Source organism: Gymnoscopelus braueri (assembly GCF_963280865.1).
Source record: "Gymnoscopelus braueri genome assembly, chromosome: 11".
Classification (NCBI taxonomy): domain Eukaryota; kingdom Metazoa; phylum Chordata; class Actinopteri; order Myctophiformes; family Myctophidae; genus Gymnoscopelus; species Gymnoscopelus braueri.
In genome coordinates, this window is record NC_137613.1 from 26,041,750 (window position 1) to 26,066,796 (window position 25,047).

The 25,047-nt window shown below is 42.7% G+C and overlaps 1 protein-coding gene across 2 annotated transcripts in view; it reads right to left on the reverse strand.

Moving 5' to 3' along the window:
• Positions 1-25,047, reverse strand: part of nrsn1l (neurensin 1-like) — a 64,452-nt gene that overhangs the window by 1,950 nt on the left and 37,455 nt on the right. The window contains exons 1-3 of one of the 2 annotated variants that reach the window (XM_080443262.1): positions 3,661-3,734; positions 1,196-1,286; positions 65-229 (exon numbers count right to left, since the gene is read on the reverse strand). In XM_080443262.1, coding sequence (XP_080299388.1) covers positions 65-229; positions 1,196-1,261 — 231 coding nt within the window. In that variant the 5' untranslated portion in view covers positions 1,262-1,286; positions 3,661-3,734. Of the gene's footprint in view, positions 1-64; positions 230-1,195; positions 1,287-3,660; positions 3,735-25,047 lie in introns of those variants that run through there. The other variant, XM_080443263.1, reaches the window with a different exon arrangement.

The window sequence follows — 25,047 nt, forward strand, 5'->3', positions numbered from 1 at the left end:
TTTCTGGTGTAAACAGTAAAGTGTTTAATTTTCAAGGAGTAAACAGTAGTAAAGTGTGCTGTACATTATGTGGTATCTTCCAGATTCCTGAGCTCCAGCAGTGGGGTGATCTCTGGGTCTGGACGAACCCCTGATCCTCTGGGTCTCTGTCCGACACGGAGGACGAGCATTCCTCATAGAAGTGGTGCAGATATGAGCGGACACCAAACTGGAGACAACTGGAGCCTGTCTATAATGAAATGACATGCACAATGAAACAACCGTCTGGTTTACATTCTGCAATACAGGTAATGCAGTGCTGTACACTAGATCAGTGGTTCTCAAAGTAGAGTCCAGGGATCCTCAGGGTTCATTGAGGGGGTTCCAAATTTGAACTTACAGGTCTGCAACCCTCAGAGTTATGGAGGTCTTGGAATTAAAACGTTTGAGAACCACTGCAGTAGATCTTAGGTCTGGTGAGTTGAACATCCGCAATAGGGAAGCAGAAGTTTAATTGTGAAAAAAAAAACAGCAAACAGAAAAATCGGACTAAATGAGAGCATTCCAAAGCCCTGTCTCTTTTTAGTCCGTTTTAAAGGCCAAAACTCACCAATGCAACAACTTGCAACTGCCATTGGGGATAATGGTTACAAGTAGTTGCATGTTGCAAGGAGTTGCAAGGAGTTGCATTAGTGTGGACTGGCCTTAAAAGCTTGACAACTTTTTTAGCTCTATTGATGGGACATTACTTGATGTATTACTTGATGCATGTATAAATCATTAGAGCCCTGTATTTTTAATAACATTTCACTGTGGGCTACTCTACGCCACCATCTGATCTGAAAATTCACATAGAAAACAATGCATCTTAATAACATAATGTTGTGCTAATGGCCCATGATTATGAGTTTATTCAATTATTGGTCATTTATTTGGAATTATATACATTTTTATTTATATACTGTAGCATCCTTTTTCCAAAGGGCTTTACAATATATGCCTTAAATATTACCCGTTCACACACGGATGGCAGAGGCAACCATGCAAGTCAAACGTTAGGGGTTCAGTCAGTGCATTGCTCAAGGACACATTGACATGAAGCCAGGAGCAGCGGGAATCGAACTGGCGGGGAACCTTCTGGTTCCCAAGCAACCGCGCTACCTCCTGGGCCACTGCCAACATCAAGAGAAACAAGGTTACAGCACACAGCGCTCACCTCACTTCCAGAGGATTCTCCTCCTGAGCCGCAGCCCGCCACACAGGCCTCAGAACACGAGGCCATCTCACCTCACACACGCCTGGTACCCCTAGACGACATCACAATACAAGTTCAAGTTAACCCATTAAAACAGTGGTATAGAACAGTGGTTCTCAAAAATAGCAGATATACAAGCTCGCTGGTACATCTGCTATTTTTGAACATCTTTAAAAAAATCACAATCAAACAAATCTTCACTTCTGGGGGTCCCTGGCACAAAACATTTTCAGATGGGGGTCCGCGGCCAAATACATTATTCATCACAATAAACCTCACATTAATCATCAGAATTACTCAGAGGCACTTTATTGCCAGCATATAAAGACAATCCAGGACTTATAACAATAATTGAGTCTCCTACCGGAGACTTCGCTGGTCATAAAATTATCAGCTTAGGAATGCAACAAAAACAAAAAAATCTCCATGAATTCAAGGCTTCATATGGTTTAGATTGATTCAACACTTTATTAGTCAGAAATGTAAACAGCACGAGGTACAATCAGACATTTAGGCTAAAAGTACAACAGGGTGTTTTAATTTATAGAAAATATTTTTTGGGGTGAACTACTCCTTTAATGGCTGCTCTGTGACAGTCATTCATATGTAATATACATATACTACAGTATGTATGTGAGAATGATGCCTGCTGTCCCTGATGGTTGAGGGCAGCAGCTTGTGAGAAAACGAGGGTGGCTTACTGGCTTTTGTTCTGACTGAAGTGATGTCACTGCTGCTGCTGCTGCCCACGGATGAGTCACACATACAGTGCACATGACATGTACTGTATGAGCACGCACATGCACACGTGTGAACGTTTGCACACACACATGAAAGTAGCAGCGCATGTACCCAGATGTTTACATACACACATGTCCTGGCTAATGCACACCCTCCCTCCCACGCGCACACACCCCCTCCCTCCCACGCGTGCACACACACACACACACACACACACACACACACACAGTACTGACCTGCAGTCATCCACTGGTCCTTAACCTTTGTGTGTTTACCCTAACATTTGTATCCATAATCCACACCACAACTTTAATGTAGATATGTCTATAGCCAACTTAATGCTTCTAACTCCATTACTGAAAAGTTGCCTTATTGATGTGTACTGTACCTCCCCGATTAAACTACACTTTTGGGTTTGTTTTCTGTTCTTATAATTTGGACCTCATCAGTAAAAAACAAAACAAAAAACAAACAAAACAAAAAGAGAGAGGTATATGCTTTGCTTTTTAAAATTGACATTTGAACAAAAATTATGTAAAGTGAAACTAAATGAGTGTATATCAAAGGCATATCCTTTCTCGCACTGGCACATGCTATCACTATTTCTTTATTTTTGGGAATGAATAAGAGTGAAGAGCATCTTGTTAAAGGTAGGGTAAGTGATATTTTTTGGTTAAAACAAAAAGTATTTTGTTAAAAGGTTAAAATACTATATTCTGATAGTAATCATTGCTATAGAGTGTTTGTTCAGTAACAGATGTCTCCCTGTCTCTCCAGCTCTTTAATAAACAGAAAATACATTTTTCGGTAGGTGTCAAAATCTCAGCCAATCAGGAGAAAGTACCCATTTTTAAGCTTAATTTGTATAGTGTTCCAGTTCCAATTTTGCATGCTCATTTCTTAGTGTCATCACTTCCAATTTCACTTGTTTAATCTATATCCTGATTGAGTTCTCTGTCCTGGTTGGATAAAATTGGAAATGAAACTGAAACTGAAACGAAAATGCATTTTCTGTTTAATAAAGAGGTGGAGAGACAAGGAGACTCCTAATACTGAACAAACACTCTATAGCAATGAGTACTATCAGAATATAGAGCTATTTAACAATTATGTTAACCAACGCAAATCACTTACCCTACCTTTAACTTGCAGCAGTTTCAAGCTTAACTTATAGTCATTTCCCAACAAGAACCGATCTACAAGCTAATATCACCTAGTAAGCTTGCAGACAGTGGTGGAAAAAGTACCCACATATTTTACTTAAGTAAAAGTATTAATACTGCAGTGTAGAAATACTCTGTTACAAGTAAAAGTCTGGAATAAAAAAAAGATTTCAGTAAAAGTACAAGTATTGGTATCAGAATCTACTTAAAGTACCAAAAGTAGAAAGTACTCATTGTACTCCCATTTCACAAGTTTTAAAATGTATAGTTAGGCTACTTTACAGTAGCCTACACCACTGCTTGCTGATCGGTTCTTGTTGGCAGGCGGACACTGTCGTTCTGCACAGATACGCGCATTTCTTCGCACTAAAACTGGACACTGTGTCTGTATGAATATGACCCACTATTCTTTCCATCGCACTTCATCGGCGCAGCGCAGCTCAATTTCTTTTCACAACTGCAATGAAGTGCTGACTCAAAAACGGAGCCAAATAGCTAAACGTGGAGGAACAATGGACTTACCCCTGTCTTTAGCGCTCTGTTCTCCTCTGTTCTTCTAAAGTTCTTACTGAGGAACCGTCATCATCATCATCATCATACTGTTTGTTATCTGACTGACAGCAGCCGCCAGCCGGACCGGTGGTACCAGGGTACCGGAAGCCTCGCCCCCTTTTTTCTCGGACCGCTCGCTCCTAGCGGTTCTTGTATTATTGTATTTGTTTTACTGAAGATAAGGTTAGAAAAAGTTTAGAGTTAAGCATAGTTTTAATGAGGTTACGTTTAGGAATACGTGGTGGCGAGCGTTCGGTCGCCGGATTGCCCCGGGGTGACTGTGTTTTCTGTTTTGGGGCGAGCGTTTTGGTATTCGTCACCAGGCTTCCCGCAGTAGCCTACATGTGGAAAGCCTGGTTTCTATTTACGATGAAGTGCTCGGATCTGGTCTAAAACCCGCCTATTGTATCCGGTAATTTTCCTCATACATACATAGCTACGCAGATGGACATTTTCCGTATCCGCTCTAGACCGGATATACAAACTGCAAAGCTAATTGATCCTGTTTATCCCATATTGATTGATCCCAGCCTGTCTCCACCAACGCTACTGTTGTTGTGGGTCTGAAGAAAAGAGAGCATGCGCAATCGTTCCAATCACTGTGGGTAAAAAAAGAACCCCCCCCATGCAAACAGAAACTAATACTGACTGCCAATCTATGTTTTCTGGTTTCCAACTATAATGTGTATGAATTACTCCCCTTTTTTTGTATGTAATGTTTTTAATGTCTTCAGCCTATTACATTTTTTATAAATTCATACAGACTACTTAATGGACAGTGAAAAGTACATTGTATTCTACTTTAGCTTTTTTTTAATTATATAATACTGTGTGTGTGTGTGTGTGTGTGTGTGTGTGTGTGTGTGTGTGTGTGTCTCTATTGCACAGTGCATAAACATAAAGCATTATGTACTGTATAAATGTATATATGCACGTGCACTGTATGAGCACGCAAATGCACATACATGTGAACGCTTGCGTGCACGCACACACATGATTGCAGCACATCTACCCAGATGTACACACATGCACTATACACCCTGACTAACACACGCACGCACACCTATAGAGTCATGTCTAGTGTCTGGCTGATTCAGTGTTAAATTATCTATCGGGAATTCATTGTGGTTTAACTTCTTCTTTTAAGCATGTAGTTAAACGCACATCGACAATGGGTGCTGGTTTCGATCCAAAATGGATCTTCTTCAGGTCAGTTTAAACATGCACACCTCAGCTGTGTGCCTCCCCCACAATCACAGGTGAGCCTCGGCACCATTGAGGAACTAGGTGTCCAACAAACAAAATATACAATATACCAAATACACAATACAATTTAACATTCCATTCAACTCTAACAAAATACATGTGTAATACCATACCTTATTCTCTCTCTCTCTCTCTCTCTCTCTCTCTCTCTCTCTCTTCTCCCCCCCCCCCCCCCCCCCCCCCCCCCATATATGTGATTGTGTAAATATTTCATTGGTTCCTGAAGATGTATTATTTATGATGCCCACTGAAAAAATAATCCCAGAAGAAAAGAATGCAAACCATTGTTTGTTTCTATAATTTTCACATGGTTATCTCATCTCAGTTAAAGCAGAGAACATTTTGTGCCTGGAAGGATTGGGGGGGGGGTCTATTCTATTCAACAGATCTATATTATGAATCTTCCTTGCTTAAAGACAATATTGCTGACCATGAAAGGCTGCATAATGCTGTAGACTTAACTCAAGGTAGCCTGCTAGGGGGGGCAGTGTAAATCTGGCCTTGTCTGTTGATTGACTGCACACAAACACAAGGACACACACACACACACACACACACACACACACACACACACACGCTCGTGCGCGCACACACATACAGAGTAGTTTGTCTATACGTGCACGCTTTGCTCCAAAAGAGAGAAACATTTCCATGGTTACAGGTCCAACAAGGTCAGTCACAGGAAGGGAGCGCTATGTGTTGATTGTCTGATGGATAATTACACTTCCCTTCAAGATGATGTGCAAACAGCCTCCCTTTCATGTACTGGATTTAGAAGCAGGCTGTAAAACATTATAGCTCGTCTTGCTTTAGCTGCCTGCCTGACGCTGTCTCTATTGCTTCCTTTAATCACTTGCCTGTGAAGTTTAGATTTGCAACACGCACTGCACAGTAGAAATACTGATAACTGCAATAGGAAAGAGAAAGTGGGTGTGGGAACTGTACGGTAGTAGACATGCTCATTGTGCTGTCAGCTGTGATAAAAAACAAAATAAAACATGTTGGTTTACTATCTCCGCCTGGCTGGAAGGCCAGGAGGTGGAGATTATTGTTTTCGACTCTCTCTCTCTGTGTGTGCGTGTGTGTGTGTGTGTGTGTGTGTTTGACAGTACCTTGCTACATAAAGTTACTATCAACTATGTATTCTTAAGTATACAGTAAACAGCTAACATCAGGGACCAAATTCCTATTCAGAGAGGCCCCGATGATGTTCAAACCTGCTTATTCAACTGACCTATTTGGAAACACTACTACTGAGTCGTTTATCACCACATTTAGACACAGTATTACAATGCTATCAGAGTGTAGCACAAAGGGCACAGGTGAAGATAGATATGTACTGGCATAAATCAAGATTCTTGCTGTATACAGCAGCTACACCTGCTAGTTTTAAAGCTACAATCCGTAAGCTGTAGAATATGCCCTCTCCTCCTGATGGAGATTCAAGATTCCAGATAGAGGACAGTAACACCCAAGATTTGAACCCGAGTCTCTCAACAAGGGAATCCCCGCTTGTCCAGGGGAGATATTGGGCCTATGAGCTTCAGGCGGTACTACTTGTCAAGCGGTAGGTGTCCTACCCCACACCAAATTTCTCAATGGAAGAGTTGGAAGACCACCTCCAACAACTGAGGATTGTGCTAGTTTGGATTGTATTAACAAACTCTTACTACAGTCTGATTAAAAATAATTCCCGGATTGCAGCTTTAAATGTGTTAAATCCAAAGCATGCAATGTGTCATTTACTTAAATGAGTGTTCGCACTACTGACAAAAATGTATTACTGTGCAGGATGTATTATGAACCAGGCTTTTGTCCTTTCTAAGAATGTGCTTTACAAGCTATAGTAAAGCACATCTATAAGCTACTGCTTTGATGGGCTTAATTATCAGCCACAAAGATAGAACACATGGTATATGAACTGATGTGGACATTCTGAGTGAGGTGCAGTAATCCAGCTGGCGGCCCGGTGCGTGCTGGCACGCTCATAATTCAACAATGAGTCCATCTGTAGCCATTGAATGCTGACTGGACATTTGTTTTTGTGCGACTGGACATTTGTAGCACCATCTAATAAATGTCGTGTACATAACCACTTGAAAGCCCTATGTACTTTGTACGACAATTAGCTAAAATATCTGATCTACAGGCTCACAACGCATACTATTGCAGTGCATTGTGAGAAGATTTTTGAAAGTGGTTAAGTAACAGTGCCATTGCCAATATACTGTATGCATAATGTGCTAGTATCACTAGTTTTGATTACTATGTTCAACTTACTTCTTATATATGTGTTTTCTTTTGGCGAGAACCTCGTATAAAAGCCCTATATGCGTTTCCTTTCTCACCTGCACTTATTTCTGTCTTGCTCTTTTTTATTGTTACCTTATGTAGGCCTACTGTTTTTATTGTGCAAACTGCATACATGCACTGACAAGTGACACCCATCCTAATGATTGCTAGTGGTTGTGTTGATGGCATTTAAGCAATCATCCTTTTCCAGATAATTTGCTCATAATTAACCGTAAGTCATAATTCATATTTTGCCCCCTACAATTCTTGGTGCATTGCTGCTCTAGAGATCACTGTATATAAAAAAAGAAGAATCTGCGTTAGTCCACATTAAACCACGCTTGCTCTCTCAAATGTAGCATGAAAGCATGACTGTAATTGGATAATAAAGACTTATTAAAACTCTGCCTGCCTGCCTGCCTGCCTGCCTGCCACCCTCTCTCTCTCTCTCTCTCTCTCTCGCTCTAAGCCGACATGAAGCGTCTGAGTTGTGCTCCAGGCAGAGTGAAGGCAGAGTGCAAAGTTCATAAGGTCAGTGGATGCGTTCGGTTGGTCTAGATGCTGAGCAGGGGGGAATGGGGGACGTTACATCACGCAGAGTGTCAGATAATGGCGCATTAACATGAATAATGTATCCCATGTTGACACGGGGAGAGAAACACACAGAGACTAAATATTCTATAAGAAGAAGAATTCATAGAATAGAATAGCACTTTAGGAACTAATGGCCCGTCAGGTGTCACAATCTATGATGTATAGAGGCTGAGCGATGTGTGAATGTGCTAAATGAGTATACAGTTCTTTATTATAAGATACGCGGCCAATGAACCCTTTGCCCGGAAACCATTTTAACCACATGAACCCTAGCGTCCTTATTCTGGGGATGAACATTCGCTGAAAATAGCTGATCTACAAGCTCACAATCAGCCATTTTCAGCTTGGAGAATTGGTGTAAAAAAGGGAAAAAAGGAGCGGATACAGTATAGGATTTGTTGATTTATTGTTGCATGTACACACAGGCATATACTGCACACAGAAATTACATTTAACAAGATCAGACATAACACAACAATACATTAAAATATTTAAAGGTTAAAACAAAGGTTAAGATGCCCTTCGGCGCTCTCACCACAATTCCATATAGTCCTGGTCGGGCAGAAACCTCGTAACTCCATATTTCAACCTTTTACAGTGTTTTTTTTTGTAAATGAATGCTCTGAATCATGCCTAGTTCATCAAGAGTGCAAAAGTAGCAGAGATAGTCGATCTACAAGCTCACAACGCGTTGCATTGTAGATCAGCTATTAAAAATTAAAGTGAAAGGAGTTCAGTGTGTGTCTGTGGGGTTTATGTTGTTTTAAGTTAAATAATTAACAAGAGCTTGTGACTAAACAATAACTACATTGGATCCATCAGATCCATTTGAAGTAATGATTTTAGACATCGTGAGTTTTCCACCCGACAGCGACGATACTGTATGTCATATCCAGGCACAGTAACCAACCAGGGTAGATGCATAAAAACAAACATGTATCTGAGTAACAACATTAACAATTCAACATTAAGACTGTTGGTGACATTGTGGAGCTGGAGGTGTCTAACAGCCCCGGGGCTAAAAGGCTCAGAAAGAGTTTTTTTCCCCTGCAGCTGTCAGAGCCCTGAACCGAGGACAAGGTCAAAAAACTACAACAAAAGTATACAGAAAAACAATAACTCAAAAAGTTACTTGCACAATGTACTGTCCATAGACAAGTGAAACAGATGAGTGTATTCCAGGTGAATCGTTTTTTCCCCCCCGTAAATTAACGCCCTACTTGATCGTACTACAGCGTCACACAAAAGCATCAAAAGTAGCAGATCTAAAAGCTTGATTTTCTTTTGCTTGTGGATCTGCCACTTTTGCTACTTCAGAATTTGAATCCTGAAAAGCAAATATTTTGGACGTATGAGGCTTTAGCTTCTTGCACATTTCCCACTGCTGCTAAATATATCATATCTGCCTTAAGAGGTTTATACCTGCCTGTACTTTTAACTTTATTGCTAACTTATCTGGACCATTGGTTCTCAAAGTGGGGTCCGGGGACCCCCAGGGGTCCTTGGGGGGGTACCAGGGGGTACCAGGGTGTCCCCAGCAAAATTTGTTAATATAGCGTCATTATAACAGTCATTATAACCACTTTAACCATATTTTATATTTTGGCACTCTGAGCTTGCATATCTGCTATTTTTGAAAACTTTTTTTTTGGGGGGGGGGGGGCAAATATGGTCTTCCTGATCAACATTGCCTCTTGTCTGACATGGACAGGATGCAATTCCATTGCCTTGTATGATGACTGATGTATTACCATGTCAATTATAAATTCAATAAAAATGTTTAGGGTTGGGATTAGGTCAATAATCTAAACCGTTATTTAACCACTTAAACCAATATACTTCATTGACTGGGGTCGACCAGGGGTCTACACTTGGTCCCCTCCGTTTTTGCCTGCACACCAAATCTCTTCACAGAAGAGTCGATCTACAAGAATAGCAGAACTACAAGCTCACAACGCGTAGTTCTGATATTTTGGGCAGAGTTTTCACCAAATGTTTACCTATTTTGCCCAGAAGGAGGACGCTAGGGTTCATGTGATTAATAATAAAATCGGTTTCTTTAATGTGGAAGGAAAGTTATTGTCGGTGCTGAATGGGAGAACACAGCACATATCTATATAGTCCAATATGAGGATGTACTGTCACACATCAGAGGCTGTAACAACCTTTCCATCTCACATTAGCATTTCTAGGAAACTTGGCTGTCCTCTGAATGCTCTTCACTCCACAAGACAATGTATCTCATTGTCCCTTCATATATCTCTCTCTAATACTATTCATTCCAGTGCTTCGACGTAGGGCCATCCTGGGACGAGTCCACTTACATAACGGTGTGCGTTTTCCGATAAGGTCTAGAGATATCTGAGCCTCCACATTATCCCGATCACGTCCCGTCTCCGCGCCTCAGACGGGCTGACCCACTTCTCTCCTCCTCCACACAGAACAGACTGCGGCCCGAGGGGATGCTGAGCGGAACATAAGGCCAATGCAGAGCTGACTGGTTCGAGGGGTCTGCCTCAATAAGGCCCTCCACCCCCACCCACTCCTCCCCCTCAAGTCATCAAAATAGCGTGGGCGCGTTTCAATTCCAACACGGCACCTCCAACTCGCCCGGTCGTTCAAGGTCATATCAAAGAGATCAATAAGTGAGTGATATATGGGGGAGAAGATAAATGAGAAGAAGTCGACCTGTCTGGCTGCTGTGTAGGGTCAGATGCAGTGCAACTCGTTCAATACCGAACAGGGACACTAGATGTCAGTAGAATGCAATGCAGAGCTCCCTCAAGCCTTGGGTTTTCATTGTCCTTTGTCCTGTAGCATCTGTGGGTAATGAAATAGGTTTGCATACATATTTGAAGTTGTGTAATGCCATGTTTATCTATTAAATGTCTACACGCTGGCTGCTGCTTCAGCCCATTGTAACACCGGTGGCGATTGCTATGAAACACAGGTGCAATAAAAAAGGGGAAGATTTAAGATTCAGTCATTATGCAAGGTAATTGGTATCTGCTACCATGCTCCTGGGCCATCAAATCTCTCATCATAATCATGTTGAACCACATAAATGTGATTGTATAGACCACACAGACACAGATATTGTTGAGATGTTGAGGTGAGGAGACATTAAGGATGATTTCTACTTAGTTGCGCACCGGTGTTGTGCACCCAAAATAGCAGATCTACAAGATCACTCTGCGTTCTTTGGTGTATTGTCACCGCACGCAACAAGGTATATCAAGCCCTTCACCCTTGTCGATAAAGTAATTTATCACTGACATGATTAGATAGCCGATTGTACAGTGGCACACATTATATATTCTATCTGACAACCAAGTGTCTCCTGGTGCACCTTTTTACTCCCTTCACAAAGTCATTAATCTGTTCTCATGTAATATTATCCTACTGTTATGTTCTTCTCCTCCATCTAATCTAATTCATCAGTCTAATAGGTCATAATTAATTGCTTTATTTTTAATCGAATGATGTCATACCTCCAGCAGGCCTGAGGGCGAATTGATCTGTCTGACAGTGTGTGTGTGTGTGTGTGTGTGTGTGTGTGTGTGTGTGTGTGTGTGCGTGTGCGTGTGTGTGTGTGTGTGTGTGCGCGCGCGCGTGCATGCGTGTGTGGGTGAATGTATGCAATGGTGAACAAAGTATAAACTCTATTCAAAAGTACAAATTACGAAGTACATTTTCAAAAAAAAAAAAAAAAAAAATAGCAGATCTACAAGCTGACAACACGTCGCTTAAGTGGTTAATTCATAATATATTTTGTAAGTTTGGGTCCCAAGAGTCCCTTCCTAGAAACCTAGTCAAAAGTACAATATTTCTAAATTAATGAAGCAGAATAAAAGTCATCAGCTTGCAAAAAATTAAATAAACTAAAAACAAATACTCAAAAAATGTACCTAAGTACAGTACTCAAGTAAATGTTCTTAGTTTACTGTCCCCACAGAATGTGTGTGTGTGTGTGTGCGTGCGCGCACGTCCATGCCTGCTATATGCGTGTCTGTCTGCATTGTCGATGCGGTGTCAGATGCGTGATGCTCAATGGTGTCAAAAGCTCATCAAACTTAACTGTCTAAAAGATCGGATTCATCACTTTCGGCGTGACCACGTGGATTACGACAACGTCTCCTCGGGGTCAAAAGGTTCAGACATCATTGAGGAGGATATTACGCCGCGGTAGGGACATGAATATTTAATGGTCTCACACTGGCGTGATTGCAGCTACTTACTCCATATAGGCCAACTTGAGCCAGAGGAGGCGATGATTAGCCTAGCGACAAGGCTAACGAGCCAGGATGGATTAGTGTGGATGGCCATTGGACATGCTAATAGCATCAATAGGCACTCTCGTGTTGGAGAGAGAGGTGAGGTCAGAGGAGAGGGCTTGAACTGGTCAAATCAACCTCTATAGCTTTTCCATATCACACTCTGTAAAATCCTAAGTGTTAAACCTACAATGCAGAACTTATTTTAATGATCAAAACGCTATTTTAATCAATCTCTATGGAGTATTATGTTAATACAATGTAACTAGCACATCTGCAGTGATTGGAGGTGGACTCCTTACTCTTCCGTTGAAAAGTTTTAGACCCTGGTTTTGGGTAGGACACCACCCGGTTGACATGTAGACCAGTGTTGCCAGAGAGAAATAAGCAACCAGGTCTATGAAAACAAGCCCAAAAGAAGTGACTATAGGCCACATGAGCACTTTAAACCTATGCACGTCGGCTATTTGAAAATTGCCAATCTACAAGCTCACAACGCGTCGCATCGCGATGCAAACCGCAACTACCAATATAATTACAAGCGGCTTTACAGAAAAAAGAGCCCAAAGTCGCTTATAATTAGCAGACATGGCAACACTGACGTAGACCTGCCTGAAGCTCACAAGTGCAATATCTCCCCATGCCCAGTGGGCGTTGCGTGATCGGCAGATGTTTGGTCTTCCATATGTGGAGACGCAGATTTGAATCTCGGATAGGACATTTAACACATGGATTGCAGCTTTAATTTCACTCTGATGGACCCTTACGGGTCCATTTGGTTACCTTCATTCTCAGAGTTACAAATTAACACAGGATTTCACTGTGCAGTATTCATAGATCAAGTTATTATTTGATGAATTTAACTCCCTTTTAATACGAATTTCCACGGAAAATAAGAAAGACGATGAAAGGCATTTTGTCCCTGAGATGTCAGCTCCAACCTCTAGACTATCTCTAGGCATAGATGTGAATTTTCTTTCATGAATTTCTTTTGTTGGTTTTGTCACTTGTTGAGACCCGACGCAACTCTATGGCACTGATTGAACAGTAATTGTTCGATGGACGAGTTGGAAGCCGTGGAGACCAGATGATAAAACATCTTTTTATCAGGCATGCAAATTTATGTCTTCAGTGACAGTCCTGGAAATTAGCCTTTTTTCTGCCCCTTTGATGAGGATTCAACACCAGTGGCGGTTGAGTTTTTACAGCTCGCTATAAAATTTCAGAGCATGTAAACTCCTGCCGGAGCACTTCGCTTTGCTCAGGACCGGAGGGATGCGCGAACCTGCCAAAACAAACACAGATCTGTATCGTAAAAACACATCTCTTCAGAGATGCGTAGAGCAACATTAGGCAAAGACAATGGAGAATTTCTCAGATATACAATAGAAAAAGTTTACATCAGCGCATTCAGGCATGCACGCACACGCACGCGCACGCACGCACGCACATTGATATTACTATATTACTATATTACTTTTGAGGACAGCAATGTTTTAGGATGGCTATTTTTCCATTATACATTTTAATCCTAAGACTGATCCCAGTCTCAATCTTTTCCAAACTGTAACCTTAGCTCTAAAAACGTTAACCGTGAAAACAACAATTCTCTTGTGGGGTCCAGGAAAAATGGTTCTTACAAGGTTGATTTCCCAAGTTCTACTAAACTTGTGGTGACACACAGACGCACGCGCACACACACACACACACACAAACACACGCGCGCACACACACAGAAGTGAATATTTTGAACACCATGCCAGTGTTGGCGCTGTATCATCGTTCGCCATCTGCCCCTTTGTTTCAACCAGCATTGTAACCTTTCCCAGTAGTAGGCTACGTGTGTCTGTCCGTGTGTCTGTGTGTGTGTGTGAATCTGTGCGGGTCCGCGTCTCGCTGTGCCATGTGTAATTGTGTGTTATCTCTGGCATCATGCGTGCCTGCTCGTACATCCAGTGCATGTCCTCGCCTGCCAAACGTCCATTTGGTCGGGGAGTACTGCCAAGGTGAGGTGGAGGTCAATTCAGCCCAGCTGAATCATTGAACAGCACCGAGTTGAACCGGCGCCAGGCCTGGCAAACTACCCAATGGCACAATGTCATCATCTGGCTATGAAATCTCAGCAAGGGGTTGTGTTTCTAATGTGGTTGGGGTGAGGAATAATTCATCATCTGCAAGAGTATGAAAGCATTTCATCTCAACCCTATACTTAGTTGACCTGAGTCCCAGAGGGCTCCACACTAGGCTCTCTCCTGTCTACACTAAATATCTTTTCCAAAAAATTGCCGATTTACAAGCTCACAATGTGTCACAATGGGACACATTGTGCTTGGAGATAGATCCGAATGTTTTCCCCCAGGATAGAGACCTCTTTCAACCTGGTGTTCCTATTTTGGGCATGTCATCATACTGTAGGTGAACATTTTAAAAAATGTCCCCCAGATTTAAAAAAAATAGTGAATAAAGCGGATCTACAAGCACATCTTGTGAGCCTGTGGATCGGCCATTTTCGCTATTCGTCGCACGATTAAGTATACTGTAGAGCTTAAGTGGTTAAATATCGCCTCTACTCATCGGACACAAATTCAAGTCAATCCGCGAGATTGACTTTGATCTTACATTTCGCAAAGACGTGAAAGAATACAAACAAGAAAGCCCAGTATTTATTTCCAGCTCTGTTTTCACACAGACTTGCCGGTCACGGCTGGGTTATTTTATTATTTCTTTCCCCCCTCTGTGTGCGGCCAAAGATGCTCAGTCCCCACTGAGCGTTCCTGCTTTCATCCCTGGATCTGATCAATAATGGATGGAACTCCCACAGCCTTGCAGGCAGGGAGAAAGGGACTGCTTAGAAAACTTGGGGAGACCAGACAGCTCTCTGCCTGCCCCGGAGCGTCATGCCACAGACCAGGACGCGGCCCGGCCGCCAATTAGCGACAACGTTTTAGAGTCACTCACTGGGCGCGCGTGTGTGGAGCCATAGTCAAAGGCGTGTGCGCGCGCACAACACACACACACGTGCACCTCTAGAGACCCTCTGACCTACTCCCCTAACCACTTTATTGATCTGGGGGCCAAAGATGTGAAAGCCTATTGAGGTCATCATTAATGTTTCATCGTCATCCAGAAAATGTCAAATGTATCTTGGGAGCATAAACATGGATGTGTCAGATGTTACGGACCCCACATACAAACATGTGAGGGCTCTCATGCTTTCATATGAATGATGCATGTGAAAGAGAAGGGCCGGGGAGGCGTTGAGCATATGAACATAGTTATCAGATATGGTGAATTGGTGATGTAGCGGTTTCATCACGTATACTTGTTCCGTCAGTGGTGTCAGTCAGAACGTGTTCTAAAGGAATCCCCACAGTGAAATATTATGTTATTCTGAATAATCTCGCAGGCACGCGATCATCATCCAAGTCCCTCACATTTCGCTGTCTTCAAGCGTGCGCCTTGTTTCCCGTGGAGGATGATGCGAGTCTATAAGGGTTAATTTGTAGTCGCGGTCGTACTGTATGAAGGTGTCACGCAGTGAAAGTAACCGATCTACAAGCTCACAACTTGCCGCGCTTTGACGCATTGTGAGCTTGTAAAAATGGCTCTGTTTGCCGCGCGACGCCTTTGTGCGAGGAAATATAGCCCAGACTTTAGGGACCTACTGTATACAGTATGCAGAGTGCATGCGTGTGAATGTCTGTGCTCTACACTTTTCTGATGCTTTTAGACCACAGTGTTGTCCTTTGATAAATATTCTAGCACACACACACACACACACACACACACACACACACACACACACACACACACACACACACACACACACACACACACACACACACACACACATTAACTATTCCATGGGGAACGCACACAGACACACTATCCCACAGGGGCAGATCAAATCTATCAGTCATGCACTTTGAGAAGAGGCACGCAAAGGGGTATGGGTTTTCATACCTCTTAACCCATTAAAACCGGGAAAGCATCTGTTGGCTATTCAAAAATAGCAGATATACAAGCTCACAGCACGTCACTTCGTGCCGACATTTAAAAAAAAATAACATTTTGAACTCAAATCTTTGCTTCTGGGGGTCCCTGGAACAAAACATTTTGAGATGGGGGTCAGCGGCCAAATACATAGGCCTATAATTTTTGGGGGTCCTTAACAAGAAAAAGTTTGAGAACCACTGACATCGAAACATACGTTTTTCAGAAAACTGTTAGGATTTAGAAGACATTTTGTAGAATCGGCCTCAGGTCTCAATGGGTTAAGACCATAAATACACCGATACTTTAAGCCAAGACCCCAGTTCAGTTGAAGCAGCCCACGTACTGTACTGTATGGCCTTACAGTATAAGGTTCCCAATCGTTCTGCAGTTGTTTTTCTAATAGACTAGCTCGCGTAGGTTGAATTCTGTTTTGCAGGGGCCTCCCTGCATGGCTCCACAGACGGGGGCTCCACATTCAGCACAGTGGCCTATTCAAGGGTTGGATTTATGGGGTACGGCCAAGCACAGGCCGGCCTTGTGCGGAGGCCCAGACTAAACCCACCAAAAGGCATAAATTTGATTTTTATGGCGGGAGCATTTGCTCGCCCCTTAAAAACCTAGAGGGTCCATGTTTAAATCTCAGGCTATGCTGTTCTATGGCCTACTTGTTCTAGGTTTTGGCTGGACCTGTGGGCCAGCGATATAAATGTGAATGTGGCTGACTGACTGACTGACTGACTGACTGATGAACTTACAGCATTAGTCAGCCTGTTGGCCTAAAAACAAACTAGCCAATCACAGAGCAATCATCCCGCCAGAATGTTGGGAAGATATGGCTTGTGAAGAATGGGTCCAATATTTGGGTCCAATATTTAATGACCATGGGGCAGAAGCTATGCTCACATTCACTAATTCCATTGGAATTAACAGACTCACGATGTACTGGTCTCCTAAAGGGACGACCACCTACGTCACACAGATATACTGTATATAACCCCCCCCCACACACACACATACCCCCCATACACACACACATACACCCCCCCCAATCCCTTTATTTACGTAGGGAGGTAGCTAAGCTAAGTTGCTCATTTTCAGCCACACCCTGCACAGATACCTTGCTCAAGGGCACTTCAGCGGTGTTGAGGGAGGGGTGGGTAGTGGCCCACGCAGTGTATATATATACGTACTATACATGCATACAAATATACATAATAGTCTATAATTTTCCCTCGTTTAAAATGGATATTGCAGTGGGCATGAAAGAGTTGTGAGTTTTCTTTATGGACATAAAGACGAGATACTATAAAACAAGTGCAAGTCATATGCCGGACATCACTTGACCTGGCCTGTGATCCTGTCCCATCCCTCTCCCCCCTCTCCTCTCTGCTGTACTGTCCTGCAGTGTGTTCTATACAGTCCCACCTCTTCCACCACCAGGGCCATATCTCAAGCTGAACAATGACTTCATGTCTGTAGAGTTAATTATGTGTCTGTTCCATACCATAGGGTAGAATGAATGAACTCTAACGCTGTGTTCCATACATAGGCCCCACTAATGTTCTCGCCGAGGAGGCACTGTAAGGCAGAGACACGAGACAGAGCTATTAGACCAATATAATGAGTTTACGTATGAGTAATGGCTGTTCAAGTTAGTCGGCCAGAGAGCTCCACCACGCTCGCCCCGCACTCCATGCGTTATCGGTTTATCTCCTGATTTTAGCAACCCCTACCACCGCCCATTGTGCAGGTTGGGAAATAGGGTTATTTTACTTATACAACCCCAGTGCCCCCCCCGCCAAACACACACACACACACACACACGCACACGCACACACGCGCATGCATGCATGTTTCTCAGACATGCTTAAGTTTCATGACTTTACTTCTGTATGTCACAATTTTGCTACATGTTACAGGATAACAGATACTTCTGTCAGGAACACTCACGTCATAAGTAGATTTAACCATGAAATGGTTGCCAAGTTTAACTGTATTCCATTTGTTGCAATACATTTTATTGCAACAAATGGAATACAGTTAAACTTGGCGTTAATGGCTCCGCTCTTTAAGGTGGGAGGGAACGCTATGCGAAACTCCCCACAGGTATACAAGAGCGAGCCCATAGCAAGACATTTAATCAAATTAACTTAAGCTTGAATGCAGTTTAACATTAAAGCCATTGAACATTTAATTCAGTTTAGAGCATGCATGCAAACATTGAATTACAGTTTACTTTAGAGCCATGCATGCATAAATTTAACATTCAGTTTAAATGTTTGAGTAATGCATGACTCTAAACTATAAGGTGGAGGCTAGGGTGGTGGAGGAAAACTTTGCCAGCAGCAGCCGCGCGTGGCAGCAATTGAAAAGCAGAGATCCAGTGTAGGAGGGAGCCGTATTTAAACAGACCACCTTGTTGAGGGAATGAGGTGTGATTGGTGTGTAGAAAAGCGTGGCTGATTGAAAGCAATCAGCAGACTGACAGCTGATTACAGCTGAGGTGTATATGACTCCCGTGCCCTGCATGAATTGTGATGCTTCATTTTGTGATACGTTGACTGACTTACTTTTACTTTCACCTATGAAGTCATGGAAGGTTTTATAATCTTTATATTCTTGCATACTTTTGACTAGCACCTCCCACTCTGGAGTCTGGATGTACACGAGTACTTTCCAAAATACAATTCACACTTACTGGAAATCCTGCCAATTTACTGGTACAGTATATTTAATTTTGTGTGAACGTGCGCCGATTTTGAATGCCATTCAGTGATGATTTTCGTGCCGGAACGCCACGCTACCTACAAGAATGCCTTCATCATCATCACAGCACATACGTGTGAAGATAAGTGTCTTTGTAGGTAGATTCAGAAAAGGATTTCTTTAGAAATGGTCCAGAAAGTGAATTACTATGATTTTGAGCAACATCTTATTAGGCATAACTTTATCATTTTTAGCACTCTCCTATACGCAGAGGTTTGGACGTCACTATGACGACCAGTTAGTGAGGGGCTTCTATCACTCCTGTCGGGCCAAGAAACCTTGAATCTCCATATTTCAACTTTTTATGTCTTTTCGTATATTAATGACCTACTTTGTGTCACACAAAAGTAGCACAAAATGCGTTGTGATGGATTGCGAACTTGCGACGCAACCTTGTAGATCGGAAAGTTTTGCTATATACCAGTATAGTTTTTCTTTATTGAAAGTGAATCCATTGGAACACAGGTTATTTTTTAACATTTTCTGAAAAGTAACTATTTTGGACATACAAGGTTTCTGGCGCGACAATGATGCTTTGTATCTGCAGTGGGAGAAAAAGTAAAGCGAGTACACAGTCAAGTAGAGTCGAGTTGAGCCGCTAGCATAGTGAGGAAAAGCACCATTACAGTAAGGGTTGAGCCGGTAGCATGGTGAGGAAAAGCACCATTACAGTGAGAGGGGGGAACAAGTTCAGTGGCCTCTCAGAGAGCTCTGCACCGTCAACAGTTACAGTACAGTATGTGTAAAGTGTATTGGCCTGATATACAGTATAATAGCCCCCGCTGTGATGCAGCAGCCCTGCATCGCTGCTCCGAGGATGCCTTTCCCCATCATTCCGCAGCGCTGGTGTTTATTTAAATGGATTATTCCTGCTTTGCTGTAAAGCGGGAGAGCATAAAACACCGAGGGCTAGAAGAATTACCGGCAAAGCCGCGAGGGGAGACCCCCTTTAGCGAGATGAGCCTGGGTTGAGCTAAGCTGAGCCGAGCCAAAACTAGGCCAAGCAGGACTCCCCAAATCCCAAGCCTGCCACTAAAACAACAGCCTGTATTCCTGCTAATTGTCTCTCCTTGTCATCCCTGTTTACTCAAGCCTCACCACTCTCTCTGCCATAATGGATTCAGGGGTCTGACAAGCCGTGTTTGATTGATTTCTCCCCCTGACCACTCACTGGAAGCACTCCTGGCCGCGTTCCAAGCTGTACTGTGGGCCGTCCCGTGTTGCTTGTGCGCTTTATGAGCACACTTGAATGTGTGTGCGCGCGTGCGTGTGTGTGCGCGTGCATGCGTGCGCGTGTGTGTGTGCGTGCCCAGATGGAGCCACTATACCATAACCAGCGTGCCATAACTCTACAGTGGGATACTGCGGTGTATGGCTCTCAGCCCTGAGGGCATCATTAACATTTAGAAACAGCCCCTGCATCAGTCACACTGCCTCTGCTTAGGTGTGTTTAACCTTTCTATATAGAGGGATACGGCAGCCACAATGGGAAGGGATTTAACACAGAAGTAGACTCGCTAGAATGGACAGGATCTAAAATTAGAAGCTGCAGTCCGCACTCGTCGAGGGTACACACATGTATGGTGCATATACAAGAGCATATAATTGGTTGTCCACCATCGCTGGGTTTAGGATCCTCGACCCACCCTCAATGTCTTTTCGACAATTTGCAACACATTATCCACCCCCCATACAGGTTGCCGTTCCGCTCTACGCGATGCGACTCTGTGACGCTTCAGGTCTTTGTGTGTGCCAGAGTCGAGACCGTTCCGCTGACGGATGGGAGAGCTGTCGTCTCTCCGGATCACCTCCGTTAAAATGACAGATCTGACCCCGCAGAGAGAGAGGTCAGTTAAAGTTCAGAGCCCTGGAATTAACCTGAAATCGTCTTTTTTACCCCCCGACCCCCCACCCCCTTCGACGCACAAGTCAAACACTCCTTCATGTGTCGACTCATGTCTTACTCAAGGACATGCGTCTCTGTGTGATTAACAACAATAGACAGACTTTGCACGGATGCATTTAAAGACATAACGGCTGTTATATGCATCCGTAAGATCTGTGCATTTGTGTACTGTATGCTGTATTATGTCTGTGAGATGAGAGATAGAGTGACAAGAAAGAGAGAGACGGAGAGAATCAGTAGATTCTCATTATCGCTGAATAACTAAGCAGCTACCAAGCTCTGGACTCCCAAATTATGGAGTGTGACTGTCAAAGTTGTTAACCTGCGCCTGTGCGCACAGATGTTGCCGTAAATCACACGATTTTCTTTAAATCTCCTGTTGGTGTGCGTTGTATTCACAAGGTTTCAGGTAACATTTAACTTTCCATAAAGTACGTCTTCAAAACCAATTTGCTCCGTAATTAAAGGACTTGCACGTGCACATTTCCCTGGAGCTGCATTTGACACTTTTTATGTAAAGTGTACAAAAACTTGGAAGTTATACATTTGTCTGGCACATGCCTCAACGCACTGTAAAATGACAGAATTTCTGACACAAAGCTCAACACATTTGGAGAGCACTATAAACAATACAGCATGCATGCCCAGCTAACACTACATTATGAACCAATGTTTAATAAAAGGAAAACATTGGCCAATGTCAGCTTATATTGATTGATAGAGCACATTCACGGCTGACAGGTTGAAGCATTGCATGTACACTACGGTGTGTGTGTGTGTGTGTGTGTGTGTGTGTGTGTGTGTGTGTGTGTGTGTGTGTGTGTGTGTGTGTTTGTGTGCACGCACAGTTGGAAGCTTATTACAGGTGATTAGCGGAGAGGTAAATCACTTCACAATGTACACTTACAGTACATTATGATTAATATATCAACAGCCGCTTGGACTATGTCAGTTACTATGCAGAGCAGAAGGTGTGTGCATCAGGTCCTTGTTTAGAGGCAATATTTACAATTTAATACTCTGAATAGATGTGTAATACACTTTTCCTTGTATGTTTTTGTGTGCAGGAAAGAGAGATAAAGATCAACACACAACAGTGTAGGTTTAAAAAATATACAAAGAAAGAAATATTTGAAAATAATATATTTTTGAACCTGGATATACAGTCTCACACTTCTGGCCACTCATATATAATATACAATACAAGCGGGTACAGCACAATGGAAACCAGTGGAGTACCATGATTTCTGTCATTTACAATAAACATGTCTGTTACGTTTCATAACAGAGGGTTTCGTAATAATCTCCCAGGTGGACTGATTGTCTTGTTATCACCCCCACAAAGTGTTATCTTACAATAACAGCCCCCTACATGGTGGGGGCTGTTGTAGCTCGAGCGTATTATTTTATCCACATATAAGAGGATGCTGAACAGCACAGTCAAAGCCCACGACGAGATGTTCCACGATGTGTGTAAACAACAGAGAAGCGAGAGTAAAGTATAAACACACTGAGATGCACATGGCGGTTTGAAGAGGGAAACCAAGACATCTGGTCCCTTGGGTTTCATTCCTGCTTTAAGCTTATCGCCATCACAAACAAAACAAGAACTGCTTCTAACAAGGACTCCAATTCAAAGTATAACAAAGAACGGAACATTCATCTTCTAATCTAAAGCACTTCACTGTCATTTGACAAGGAAAAAGGTAAAAGGCTTTAACAACTAGTTTTTAAGAACATTGAAACCAAGAAGATTTCTGTCTCCCAATCTGTTTTCGCTTCAACGTAAAACTGGACAAAGGGTGTTATTTTAAGATGTCGCAAAATTCAAAAGACGCTTCAGGAAATGTATTTCGATCGATGCTAGTGATTGACCATGATATATCTACTATGCAGATGTATCCATGTATTTTCTTTTTCCGACCACAAATGTTAAGAATGCGATTTAGATTTAGCATGTTATTTAGACAGATGCTAGGTTCATTGAGTACCTGGTATTTCATACTGTATGTTCAGAATGTTATTTAGATAGCATGTTGTTTTGCTAGATGCTAGTTTCATTGAGTACCCTATAGTTTCATATGTACAGAATGATATTTAGATAGCATGTTGTTTAGACAGATGCTTGGTTCATTGTTTACCTGGTATCAATCAACGGTTCCCTCTGCATTCTAATTATGTGATTATTTACCTGTATTTACCTGAATTGTGAATGTTGGCAGTAGCGACACATTTCCTGTACCTGCTATTGGACATAATAATAAAGTTGTTAAATTAAAACCCATATGTGCGACTGACAACTGCTTGCACACATGTGCAAATGAATAATGAATCTTTCTGAATCTCAGTAGGATTCATTGCAAGACAAAGAAACTTAGTGAAAGAGAAACATGCGTTCACAACTCTGACTACTGTGCAGAAAGTGTCTACAGTATGTGTGTGTGTGGGGGTGCGAGCGCGCGTGTGTCCCTAACGCCAAGACAGCTCTGATTATTCCGGATATGGGGTAAATGGGAATTAATTTGCTTTGGCTTGAAGCTGTCAGATCTTCACACTTTTAGAAGCCGATAAGATTACATCATCTTTAGCACTCGAGTCTCTCAGTCGCACGCACGCACACACACACACACACACACACACACACACACACACACACACACACACACACACACACACACACACACACACAGTGTGCTAAAGGGTAAGAAAAATACTACGCTAAACGCTTCGATATTTTTCAAATGCACACACTGAGTCCATCACTTTGATATATTCAGGACCTGTCTGTGCGGCACTGTTTTGAATGACTTCTATGGTAATCTGGAGAGACTATACATTTAAAATAGCCAATTCCTATAGCTCTGAAGAGAGATATAGACAGTTTAGGTTGGAATAGATTGTGCGCCTATTTTCTCCATCAAACACCCACCGAGTGAGGCATTCAAATCTTTAGAAGCCGGCCACTTCTGTATTCAACAGCCATTTAGAGATAGAGAGAGGAAGGAGAGGAGCGCTTGAAAGGAGGACAGAGTGGCGAGAGAGAATGATAGAAGTGTGTGTCTGTGTGAGTGCGTGTGTGTGCGTGTGTGCGTACTACTATTACTATACTTGTGAGGGCCAACAGGTATAGTACAATCTGAGAAATAGATAGATATACTGAGGAAATCACAAGAGGTTGTTTTATTGTTAAATAAATATTTTTTGAGTAACAATGAGGAAAAGATTCAGGTTGGGGTTAGGGTTGAGAATAGGTATTTGGGCCCTATCTTACCCCTTATGCCTAAAACCTTTTAAAATAGTGAAAATAGTCGGCTATTTGAACACATTTGAAATGTTTTTCAAAATAGAAAAAAAAGGGCAAAAAAGTTTAGGCATAAGTGGTAAGGCGGCGCATAAGCCTAACTTAGCCCTAAGAGGTTAGTTTTCAAGGTTGGGGTTGGAGTAATGCTGTATGTATTATTAGTTGTGCACTGGTGTCACACAACAAACATTGCAGATCTACAAGCTCACTACGTGTTGCGCTGCAATGCCTTGTGAGCGTGTAGATCGGGCTTAAGGGTTAGGGTAAACAACTGGCCCAAAAAAATGTAAAAATGGCAATCATTTTCGTAAAATGTTATGTCCTCACAAGTATAGTAATGGAAACGTGTGTGTGTGTGTGTGTGTGTGTGTGTGTGTGTGTGTGTGTGTGTGTGTGTGTGTGTGTGTGTGTGTGTGTGTGTGTGTACCAGTCTGAGAGGAAATGGTCAGGCTTGGTGAATCATCCCAGCGTATAATAATTGGGGGTAGATCGTTTGAAAGAGAATTTCAATTGCAACTTAAAGCAGGAGGCAAGGCCAGCAGCTGAGGGACTTGAATTTCACTCATTCTCCATCTAATCTGCTACTCTTCTTTACCTCCTACCATCTCATTTTGCTTTTCTTCCCTCCTCTGTCTCTCTCTTCCACTCTCCCACCTCATCATCTAATCCAGCCTGAGGGTAAGGGGGGGGGGGAGAGAGAGAGAGAGAGAGAGAGAGAGAGAAAGAGAGAGAGAGAGAGATGAGCCCGTCTTAGCCTCACACTAACCCCTGGCCCCCTACGCAGGAGGAAGGAAAAATAACATACACACACATACAAAAATGCACACATACTGTACACACACACACACACACACACACACACACACACACACACACACACACACACACACACACACACGCACACATACATGCACACACGCACGCACACTTCCGTGCACACACGGTTGCATACATTTTCACTT